General features: G+C 37.5%; 1 protein-coding gene across 2 annotated transcripts in view; it reads right to left on the bottom strand.

Annotated features, from left to right (window-relative positions):
• Positions 1-2,262: 2,262 nt before the first annotated feature.
• The window catches only part of usp22 (ubiquitin specific peptidase 22), a 45,264-nt gene continuing 34,707 nt past the window's right edge, over positions 2,263-12,819 (bottom strand). For both annotated transcript variants that reach the window (XM_065253484.2, XM_065253485.2), the window contains exons 8-13: positions 11,398-11,556; positions 11,196-11,322; positions 8,150-8,241; positions 6,523-6,585; positions 6,181-6,330; positions 2,263-4,145 (exon numbers count right to left, since the gene is read on the bottom strand). In XM_065253484.2, coding sequence (XP_065109556.1) covers positions 4,103-4,145; positions 6,181-6,330; positions 6,523-6,585; positions 8,150-8,241; positions 11,196-11,322; positions 11,398-11,556 — 634 coding nt within the window. In that variant the 3' untranslated portion in view covers positions 2,263-4,102. The remainder of the gene's footprint in view (positions 4,146-6,180; positions 6,331-6,522; positions 6,586-8,149; positions 8,242-11,195; positions 11,323-11,397; positions 11,557-12,819) is intronic.

Below are 12,819 nucleotides of genomic sequence, written 5' to 3'. Positions count from 1 at the left end.
GTTACAATATGTGCTGTTATAGTAGTTTCAGAGTGTAAAAAGTAAGTGGATCAGTTTACCCCGAGCTGGTTCACTTTACCCCCTTGATTTTTCTGGTCTGTCTCAGTTTACCCCTAAGCTGGGGTAAAGTGAGACACAAGACCACTTTTTTTAAAACAATCATATTTTCACTGCTCTTCGTCCTGAATACATTCTGGTAATTTCCATAGCTAGGAAACATCCTGAATTAATGGGAAATGTGTAAATTTGACTGATATATCATTTTAGCTCGCTTAGAGGGGAGCAAATGTAAAAAATGTCTCACTTTACCCCACTCTCCCCTATTCCATTGTAACGGTCAACTTGGCTAGCGTGCATGATCTAAAACCATACGTTTTTGAAGATCATTTCTGAAGCCAATATTGGGCCTTCACTCACAGAAATCCGAAAATGGGTAAAGAGATGTGGGACATTGTGTCCACTGTGCTTAGATTAGATATAGAAAAGTAGGCGTTTCAATCATCAGTTGCAGGGGGCGGGGTTAACAGATGCCAAGCCCAAGCTGTCAAACTGACATCATCAGAAAATGATCGCCACAATAGTGCAGAAGTACATTTTCTGATTATGATTAAAGTTTATAAGTGAAAATAAATACAAAAAAAAAGGAAAAAAACATGCATAAATTGTTCAGAACGAACACTACAATACTCAACAAGAAATATCATTTTTGATTTCACAGGGAAGTCAGTATCAATTTACTTCCGTGTTGTGAAGTATTTACGAAAGAAATAGACTTATTTGAGATGAGCAAATTCTGGCAGAAACGATCACCAGTGATGGCCGCGAGATGCATGCCGGTTACAAAATTGTCTGAGTCACGTCCGACCTGCTCTGATGTCACGCTGACCTGTGCCAAAGAACTCTTGCCATGGAGAAGCGGTCTCCTTTGATTTTGCAGTCGGCCGCAGTTGCTCTCGCTGGATCGACTTAAAAACTCTTTATCACTCCTCCCCTCACTGCACCCATCTGCTTTCATCTAAGGTCCTGTCCCAAATGGCGCACCTCATGTGGATTTTCGGTCTTGTGGCCTTAAATTGCGCATTCTCACTTAGTCTACGAGTCCGTAGGGTGTCCAATCTGTCAAGAGCGACTGTCCCAAAATACGACTCTGGGGCGCCCTCGTGTCAAGGTTCCCTAAGCTCTGCACAACATGATGTCATCAAAGTGTAGACTCCCAAATGGCACACTCCAGACATCTGAACTTCCTCAGAGTCCACACTTTGATGACATCATGTGGTGCAGACTTTAAGGACCCAAGCCAGAAATAGGAAGAGAAGTTGCCCATCAGTGTGAACTACTCCCATTCTGATTGCTCTTTCGCAAGGACTTCTTGGTTGGTAAAGTGTGTGGAGCCTGCAGCAGTGAAGGGGCGCTGATGAGCACACTTCGGAGCGTAAAAATGACAGATAGGACACCCTACGGACTCGTAGACTAAGCAGGCATGCGCAGTTTAAGGCCACCAGACCCATAGTCCACACGAGGTGCGCCATTTGGGACAGGGCCAAACAAGCCTAATATCATATAAGGAAAATTGTGGGCATGGTTTGTGTTTACCATTGTGCTTTGATTGGATATAGAAAAGTAGGTGTTTAAAACTGGCATCAGACTGATAGTTGGAGGGGGCGGAGTTAAAACATGCTCCCACCCAATCAGAGAATGATCGCCACTAGAGGGCAAAAGTACATTTTCAGATTTTGATTGAAGTTTATGAGAGGAATTATCAACAATGGGGTGTTGAATTTTTAGAAAATAATGCCTACATAAGGTAGTAATGCGACACATCACATTAAATACGGTAAGCTAATCTTTAAAAAAATTATTAGGGAATTATTATTGCAAGTACACTCTCATAAATAAAAGTACAAAAGTTGTCACACGGAGCAGTTCCCCTTTAAAAGTACACCTAAAGGTCAATATTGGTACCTCAAAGATATATACTTTGTTTGTATGACTGCTTCCTGTAACACAATTACCAACATTTAACTGGAACCTCTATTTAAAAATCAGTTTAAAAATGAAATAAAGTAAAAACTGTGAACAGATTAAGATGCATAATAATAATAATAATTGTAAAAACTAAAACCAAAATAAAATATTTTATCCTTAATCAGAGTAAATGCAGATAGATTGGCAGATTTGACATTGGGATTAAATCTCCTCTATATGCAGAAATCTTGTGTTTCTCAAGACTGATACGTTATAGAAGAAAACAGACAACACAGCACCATTTCCACTATTTTTTCCATTGATTTGTTTTACATACATTACATACATACATACTATACATAGATACATAATTAACATTTATAAAATCCTCCCCAAAGTCTTTTAGCATCCAGTTTGAACGGCATGCCAAGTTTGAGTACTGATTCAGTACACACATACACACACACACGCACACGTTGACAACACCAACACACAGGTGCCCACATACCTGCATGCGCGCACACACGCTCAGGTAGTATGAATATGCATACGTGCGCACCTTCGCACTCGTGCACACAAACACGCACACGACTGGAGCAACATGTGGCTGAGAATAACACTGCTGAATCAAGCCATGGTGGCAACAGGCATCACATGAAAGGAAAGAAAAACAAGTCTTCATTCACAATGCATCCGAAAACATGACAAGCCTTCACAACCAAACCTGTAGCAACATATCGGCAACTGAAACATTTCATGTTCAACAAAAAGAGACCAAGATGCAACAAAGCTATACTTCGCACAGAAATACCTTCTTTCCGTTCATGTCGAAGACTTACAGCACATATAAGAGAAGAAAATGGGGTGATGGGGATACAGGACATGTAAACAGGAAATGAATGACTTATTATAAAAATATATTTATATATATTTATGCATGTGTGTGTGATACATTTTCAGCCCTCGACCAAAAGAAAAACACATTGAAAACAAACGAGGGCAGGTAGAGTTTTAAACTCTTTTGTATGAAAAAGAAAGTGCTGGACACTGACAGTATTTCCAAACTCAATTAATAAACAATACAGGATTACATTAAAGTTCATAATACCTCTTTTCTGTCTTTTGCATTCAGTACATCAATAATGCATACAAAGAAATAAAGGGATATTTTCCCTCATATACTTCTTGAAACATTTGGGGATGTGAGTCACATAAATGTTTCATATTCATTATGAGAACTAAAAAAGAAAAATGAGATTGTGAAGTTAAAGAAAAGGAACGCACGTAACAATTGAACCCTGTCAATATTCACACCCCCTCATGTTGTTCCAAACCCACGACTTACTACTGTTTAACAAGATTTTTTTTAATTAGTCAAATAATCCTGGGGCTGTCAAAAAAAAAATGTGGTCCATGCAACTAAAAAAAAAATTATAATAAGAAAAATCTTTGTATTTCTTGTGTTTATGAAGGCTCATGAGAGTAACAAATGTAAAAAAAATATATATATTATACAGTATATTGTCACAACACTTGACTTGATATATATATATAGTTAGTCATATTAACCACTTTCATGACTTTTTATTGATGTTTCATCATCTTGTCTTTTTGGTCATGTTAAAGCTTTGACAGTCTCTATTCACTTTATTTTAAAATGTAAATGTACCTTGTGCATAACACAGAAGAAAGTCAAGTGGGTTCATAACAACATGAGAATGAGTAAATAACTTTTTTTGAGGGGTCATTACTATTCCTTTAAAAGCAGGGTGATGAGATGTCAGTCTGTCTCCTCTATCTGTAGTGAGAGGAAAGAGAACAGGTGGAGGGCTCTTCATTTCTAATGCCGCCGCCTCCTCCTCTCTCTCTCCATCTGTCAAGTATGCTCCGGTTGCTCAGTGCAGATTGGTTTAGCCGTGTCATTTTTTTCATTCTTATTTAGTCGTTTTGATTTTCTTTAGTTAGAAGGGCTGCGTGATTGAACCCTCTTCTACTTTGCCAGCTCTCCTGGGATGAACAAGTGTCAGGCTGGGTGCTTTATGCTGCTTGCTTGCTTTGTTTCTGTTTTCCACCCCACCTTCACTCATATGATCTTCCCTTCACAGCGTTTAACTCGGACCACTTCTGGATCTGGCAATTATTCATATTCTAGGAACTGTTTATGGTAAAATAACAAGTACCTGCAAAAAAAAAAAAATGTTTAAGAACAATTGAATGTGACACCTTATGTAAGTGTTAAAATAAACTGTAAAGATTTTTTTGTTATATTTCTTAATAACAAATAATATTTCTTAAGAGAAAAAAAAAACTACTATGTTCATACTTAAGTACTTAACCCCATACTTTCTTTGAAAATCCAGCTATTCATTTTTTGCGATTTACTATTTCTACATAAAATCATCTTACATATTGTAAAGAACAGTCTGTGAATATATAAAATTGATATTGACTGAATAAGTTAAGGTTATGTTTAAGATTGAAAATGTAAAAACAAACTTTGATGCTCTTATCATTAGATCACAAATATGAAACCAAGTGCCACAGCATTTACACTTTTCGAAAAAATTTCTTTTTTAAATCATACTAGAAAATAAATTAGTTAGATGAAGGGGTCCTTGGCCATAAAAAGAAGACCTCTGCTCTATGTATCAAATGTAGATGATAATACTTTATGATGATAGTTATATTACAAATATATTAAAATGAGCATTTTTGTTAAGAAAACAAATTAACAGATAAAAACTGTTAACATACTACATAACCTTTTAAATTTACTGAATTGATTTTAACAGAGGAACATTTATTTTAATTAACTATTTTATAATTTCTATTAAAATCCTATTAATGCTTTTTTTGTTTGATGCCTAATTAAATTTTTCCAAATATATATATATATATATATATATTTTTTTAATTCAAAGAATATTTTCAGAACCCCAAGTCATATCACCATGGACCCGCTGTTGAAGACCTATGATTCAGGGCAACCCACTTGGGGGTGGGGATTTAAAGCCATTTCATGCATTCTGACTTATCAATAGTGTTTAACACTTGGATTCCTCAAGCTAAACATAGGCAAAGTGTCAAAAAACCATTTGGACGTGTGACAAAGTATTTCCGTGCTGAATGCACTTCGCAAGGATTTGTACAAGTTTCTGAAACATTTTTCAAACATAAAATATTCATGCATTCAATCTTGCTTTATTTCTTTTATGGGCAATTTTAGTGCAGGAAGTACAGTGGAAGTCCTTATATGGGCACTTTAACCGGAATAGCGCGCATGCACACACTAACCAAGAGCTGACACGAAATCAAAGTGTTGTTGTCTGTGAGGGAAAATTTGTCTTGTTCAGCTTTCCAAAAAACCCAGCATTGTAAAAAACAATGAATATAGTTTGTTTATTTGGGGTAGCAGCAGAGTTGTGCGAGTGTGTTTGCTTAACGCTGGATTTCTTTGAAATGGGGCGGCCCCAACCGGGTCATCATTAGTCGTAGGCGGGAAAAATGCATCAAATGTCTTTGCGTAATTGCATAATATATAAATGACACGAACATGTAGTGAATCATAAGAGAAAGTGGGATAATGTTTTGTGTGTGTTGGTTGCTCGTGACCCGCGGTACACCTCCAGGAACTCAAGATTATTCGGAAAGTAGTGGTACAGCTGTCATTTATGAATCTGATATAACTAAAGACTCTTTGGATATAAAAAGGATGTAATACTGTACTCAAGATTAACATGAGATAAGTAGGAACAGTCTGTGTCATGTTAGAAGCAACTCGTATGAATGTTATTGCATTTAATATCAAAAATATTAAACCATGTTAAAACGAGGTCGGTGTGACTCGATATGTTTGTGAGTGTTAGAGTAATTACTTTTAAAGCACTGCTACGAAATCTCATCTATAGATTTATCTGCCGGCTAAATTATTCTAATAATGAGATTATTGTGGGTCTATCTAATATAAGTGTGAGTACTACACGATATCAGTCAAAGCTTTGGAGACATTGGTATTGTTGTATTCTGTAGCTATTTATTGTGTGGGTTGATGTGTGGGTTGTTTATTTTGTTTTAATGTCTTGTCTGTAGTATTCTTTTGTTTTATCTGGACCCCGAGTCTGTAATAAAGATTGATTGATTGATTGATTGATTGATTGATTGATAGTTTTAGGGGGACTGTATGTATGGATATAAAAGGCTGAATTGAAGACTGACCCCTCACTGTCCAGAACGTCTTTAATGCTGGCCTTAGTGATGATGGCATCATCACATTTAAACCACTGGTCCTTGTGCTGACGGATAAATGTGGTGTAATGGCCGCTCTCCAACGTGCCCTGATGATTCACCACTGCAAAGAGAGAATACCTGCATGAGAGAGAGAGAGAGAGAGAGAGGGAGAGCGAGAAAGAAAAAAAGAAAGAGAGAGCGAGAAAATCATTGTTTTTAGACAGAATTTATACCCATTAATACAGCAGTGTGAGCTCATACAAAGTGAACAAACAGAAGATGTTTCGGGTCTATAACCTCATTTGAGTATTTATACACACTTCCACTTACTTGTTATCATTGTTTAATGAATCTACTGGCTGCTGGTACTGTCCATTCATTCGGCTCTCTTTACTGCAGAAGAAAAACATCAATATTAGCACTCAGTTAAGCTGTGAAGTCACTCAAATACTTTTCTAGACTTTTAGAGAACCTTCTAGAACTTGCTAGCTAAACAAACACTGGCTGCGTCTCTAAACCTAATGAACTGGCTTGCTGTCTACTGTGTACATAAGCTGATGTTTTTATCTAAATAGAATCTCAGAGGTGAATGCATCAAAGTCACTGCTTGTTAATAGCAACTCACCAAAGCTGACACATGCAAACAGCATTACTCATAAAAATCCTGAGAGAGTTTTGTGAATAAATCTATACATTTTATCATCTATACACGACCATATTTAAATTAAAATGCAGTATTTTTGGATGGCACCATCCCTTTTGTTTTCTACATTTTGAGATTGTTTGGGTGGCGGAGCCATGACATCCAAAAATGCTGCCTAACTAGGCAGGTTAATTTATACCAGACTTACTCAAATCAACAAAATTAAATCACAAAGGTGACAACAGGTTACATGCTAGTTTGTGAATGCACACAGCATAAGGATGCAAAACATCCAGACAATGGAGCAACCAATGGCACAGTCCACAGCTCACCCCTCCCTTTCGAAGCGCATACAGAAGCAACAGTAGCTGTATCAGGACAAAAACGTCATCGTTTAAGACAAAACCGAGGGGGAACATTCTGATTTCTCTGATGAAGCCAATACTGAAGTTACTTAAACTGCAATTCAGGGACTGGTCGCTAGAGACTCCCCAAAAGGGAGTCAATTCCCATAGATCTCCATGTTAAAATGCCCAACTATACAGCAGAAAATAATGTTTACAGCCTGGTACAAAAAGTGTTTTTGGTTTATATAGCAAATTTTGCCCTTCAGGACAACTGTGAGGAGGGGTGAATTTTTTTGTAACTCATCAGTTTAAATGATATTAAGCCTTAAAGTTCTGCATAATTAAGGGCGTGGCCGTTTGAGTGACGGTTGAACAGCCACTGCTGTCACTAGAGTCCAGCTAGGCGGGCGTGGTTTCAGCAACCAGCCACCTCAGCTTCACCCACGTTCCCCCTCTTTACCCATTTTTGGTTATCTGTGAGTGATGCAAGGTGAGGCGCTGCCAAAATGGCGACGGAAGGTTCTGCCAACTGTTGGCTTTAAAAAGCTATGTGTGACCTCACAGACACAACGTCCATATTTTTTACAGTCTATATGGACAAAATCCTCTCTATAGAACAGTTTGTTCATTTAGGGTAACTGTAGAAACAAGACGACAACTTCCTTGTTCATTATGTAAGGTCTTTATACACCACTGATAATATAGTTATGTATATTATATTGCTTTTCTGTCAAGAGATCCTTCTAAAAGTTACATGGTGCACCTTTATGTCAGTTAAGGTCCAACATTATCCATTAAATCATACGCTTTTATGCATCTCCAAATACATCACGATGACCTGTACCCTAGAAGACCTTTCTGTCAAAACCATAATGAAGATAATGATTCTTGCTGCCGTCATCTTGAATAACAAATGTCAAATACCGATGACAGCAATGATGACAGCAAACATGAGTACCAGTCATACCTGGAGGCCATGAAGGGTGTCATGTCCAGCTCCAGAGGAAATGACACATAGGTGGTGATCTTTCGTCTGAGTTTTGCAGAATGCTCAAACCGCTGCAAACGAACAAAATAAAGCAGTTGAACAGGGGTGACAGAGTATCCCCTGGCATGCACTCATAAATGTTAGTAACATGTCTTCATACCAAACAAGCATATGATAGATTTAAATGGCTATTTAAACCCTAAAGTCCCAGTTATGCTGTGTTTTTAAATTTAATAGAGCACCAGTGCAGACACCCATGTGAAAGCGGTGTCATCTTGTGGACACTGCATGGATATTGTGCACACATATCACTGGACTTTGCTTATGGCATCAATTACAGTACGTCACACCAACTGTACACTTGCCGGAGTGGAACAAGGACAAGCGACCAGTTCATTGTTTTCTGTCTCTTTAAGCAATGACTTTATCAAGCAACTTTTTGCAAACAGACTTGAGAGCATTGAGACATTTATTGCTAGTATATGGAGGGATTTTGCGAACAACTTTAAAAATGTAGATTATATCTGCAGTTGCGTTTTCAGCTTGTGGATGAAGAAACTGTGACGCAACTCAAGCAAATGCATATCCGTTAACACAAACATACAATATATGCCAAATTTAAAACTTAATAGTGCAGTAGAATTTCCCCCATCTTATGGAGGAAACTCCCATATTTTATGCTCAATAGCAATTTTTATTTGCTATTGAACTTAAAATCGCAGTGCCCGTTGACTTCTTCAGACACCGGTCCATCGGTGTTGGGGGTGGGGTTATACTATGGGCATATTTACATTTATAAGTGATGTCACTCACAGTCGAGCATATACAGTTACAAAAAAAAGTATGTGAACCTTTTAAAATTTCTAGCCTGGGTTTACCCATGCTGCCTTGTGCGCAAATTTATTCACGCTGCAAGTCTAGCATGGAAACTCTGGCCCTTTTTTGCCCCTGATTTTCTGAATAAATTTGTCATAAAATGTGATCTGATCTAGTCAAGGGTATTGCAGGGCTCAACATAAAGGACTGCCCGGTGGCCCGGGGCAAGCGTGAGAGACGTTCGGGTCAAAAAATATATTTGACGTTTTGAATTATTATTTTTAAATGCGTGACACTGACATTTTTTATTGGGGCCAGTGAAAATTTTGGCAGGGCAAGTGAAAACCTGAACCACTGGCTCAACTGGGCCAGTATAAAAAATAATTTGTGTTGAGCCCTATAATGTGTATAAACATAATTACACAAAAACTTCTGATCTTTCATGTCTTTATTGAACACATTCATTGAACATTCAAAAATGGCAGTGGAAAAAGTAAATGAACCCTTAGAATTAATAACTGGTTGACCCCCATGGCAGCAATAACCTCAAGCAGGCAGGCCTGTAGCTGTGGATTAGACCTGCACATTGTTGGGGAGGAATTTTAGCCCATTCATCCTGTCAGCACTGCTTTAGCAGTCATATTATGTGGACCTTTAATGTGTAAGTCAATCAATAGCATCTCTATTGGATTGAGGTCTGGGCTCTGACTTGGCCACCCCAAAAGGCGGATTTTTTTTCTGAAGCCATTCTGTTGTGGACTTGCTGCTGTGTTTTGGGTTGTTGTCCTGTTTCATTACCCACCTTTTACACAGTTTCAGGTGATGTACAGACATTCTCACATTATCCTGAAGAATTGTCTGATATACTTGGGAATTCATCTTCCCCTCAATGATTTCAAGCTGGCCAGGCCCTGATGCAACAAAGCAGGCCCAAATCATGTTGTTTTCTCCACCATACTTTACAGTTGGAATGATGTTTTCATGATGATATGCCGTGCCCTTTCTACGCCAGATGGAGGACTGTGTGTTTTCCAAATAGTTTCATCAGTCCACAAACCATTTTGCCAATACCGCTGTGGGGTGTCAATGTGCTCGTTTGCAAACTTCTGGCATGGAGCAATGCTTTTTTAGTAAGAAGTGGCTTCCTCCGTGGTGTCCTGCTGTGGATCCCGTGATTATTAAGTGTTTTACGTATTGTAGACTCATGAACAGAGATGTTAGTAAGTTCCAATGATTCCTTAAAATCTTTGGCTCCCATTCGGGGCAGTTTCTTTACATCATTGATGAGTCTTCGTTGTGCTCTTGCTGTCATTTTGACTGGGCGCCCACTTCTTGGTAGATTAGCAACAGTCCCAAAGTGTCTCCATTTGTAGATTGTTTGCCTAACTGTAGATTAGTGAATTTCTAAAGTCTTTGAAATAACTTTGTAACCCTTACCAGCTTTATGTAAAGCAACAATTCTTGATTGTAGCTCCTTTGAAAGCTCTTTTTGGCGAGGCATGGCTCACATGACTTAGATGAAGATCAGATCACATTTTATGACAAATTTATTCAGAAAACTATGAAATTCCAAAAGTTTCACATACTTTTTCTTGCCACTGTATGATAAATATTATCCTGCCATTATATTATGCTAAAAACAATCCAATAGCAACATACAGCTGTTGCAAAATCTGTTGCGAATTGGGGTCCCCAAGGCTTTGTTCTCACAGAAAAGTTAGCTTTTACTTCATAGCTTTTATCAGCTTTGGTGTCATGTTCACTGCCTTCATGGTGTTTTCTTGTCTTTGTTGGAGTTCACAAAACCAGCTTACTATCAATTTACATCAGACAGGTATGACCAAAACCAGATCAGTTGAGAAAGGCCTATAATGGTGCCAACACTGATCCAGGTATCAGATTAATAGACCACCATTCTAAAGAAAAGTTTTTGCTTGCTGGTCTGTTGGGGCATTATCAATTTTGAGACCTATTGGCACTAACCAATACAGCAAAACAATGCTGGTCATTTTTATTATTGATTAGATGTTCCCCTCCCTTCCAAGTAAGCGATTCTTGGCCAGAACAAGCTGCAAAGTGGACCCGATTTTATGCTGATTGTCAAAACTCTGGCTAAGTGAAGCTAATGACTACCTAACAAGCCAAGAACTAAATAAACAACACTTGATGCACTTTGATACGCAACGCTTAAAAAAACACAAGCACTTACTTTAAGGTGGAAGCATGCCACTATAGGAAGTCTCTTCATTGTTAGTTGCTTAGTGGACTCTTGGTAACTATGACAACCACTGCATTTGATCTTGGCGCTACTTCCTAAATGTTCAGGTCGGGTGAACCTGCAATGCAGAAACATGTGTCAGGGACAGCCTGTGGGATATGGAGATACTGTAGTATGATTAACACTCGCGTACCTTCGTAAGCAGTCTGTGAGTGTGGTTGCTCCAGTGGGATGGCTGTCTCCATTCACAACGCTACCATCACTGCCCGGACTGAGGGGCCAGAAGGGGGTGGAAGAACCAGGCAGGTCCAAACTAATGTCCCAGAATGGGTCTATTGTCGTGGACACTCCACTGTGGATAAAGAGACGAAAAGAGAGAAATATTTGCAAGGAGAAACTAAATGAAACAAAACTGTTATGTAATGGATGACTTTGCACTTAAAGGGGTCATATCACATTGTTTACATTATAATTTTTTTGTATTTGGTGTAATGCTATGCATTTACACGATTTAAAGATCAAAAAAGACATTAATTTCCACATACCCTACACTATTGTGTCTCCTCTATGCCCTGCCTTTCTAAAACAACTTTTATTAAGCTCATCATTCTGAAAAGCGCAGTGTGCCCTGATTGGCCAGCAATCCTGTGCATTGTGACTTTCCGAATAACTCAAGCGTGTGATGGATATGTTACGCCCCTTATTTGTACCATATTTGTTGAATATCAGCTCCTACAAAATTGCTGTGGCATCAATAATACAGCGAGAAATAAAGTAATGCCTTTTTTCTTTGCGTATAGATTTTGGCCCACACAATGACGTAGATATGCTTAGGCGTGTTTGAATGAGGCATTTTAGGAAGGCGTGGATGAGACTTTACCAATTTTTGATACTCCAATAACAAAAGAAAACATCATATGACCCCTTTAAATTATTAAGACACAGCAGGACTTTACACAGTAGCATAGAGACTAGCTCAGGTAAAATGCAATACCTTTATTTACAACAAGGTGGTGCTATTAAGCATAAATGGCATCTTGCAGAATGGCTCTTTATTAGGGATGGGCATTTTTTTTTAGAATATTTGAGCTAAAAAAAAATAATATTTGATTATTTGTTTATTTAAATGACGTTTTTTAAGACAATTTTTTATATATTTTTATGTATTGTTTTTTATTTTGTCACAATTTCACAAAAAGCTTATAATTATGAAATATCAACTTATATTCTGTATGTGTATTTTGGTTAAAAACCAAAATGGTATCTTCTTTAGTTTTACATGTTTTTTTGCTAAGAAAAACAATCATATTTATCTGCTCTGCTTAGAATCTGTTCCTTATTCTGTTAGCAATAATGTAAAAAAGTAAAAAGCATTCAATGATCATTTGTGTAATAAAATCCTATAATGCACGGCAAGACGTTGTCCATATTAATTCCTTGTGTGTATATATATATATATATATATATATATATATATATATATATATATATATATATATATATATATATATATATATATGTCAAAATATAGCCGTATGCCTTAACCTCAGGGTGACGCATTTGAAAAAAAAAATTTGAATCGCATTTTTTAAAATAATTATTCCAATAATTATGT

This window comes from Paramisgurnus dabryanus, chromosome 1 (assembly GCF_030506205.2).
Source record: "Paramisgurnus dabryanus chromosome 1, PD_genome_1.1, whole genome shotgun sequence".
Taxonomy (NCBI): Eukaryota; Metazoa; Chordata; class Actinopteri; order Cypriniformes; family Cobitidae; genus Paramisgurnus; species Paramisgurnus dabryanus.
This window is presented reverse-complemented; position numbering and strand designations above follow the sequence as displayed.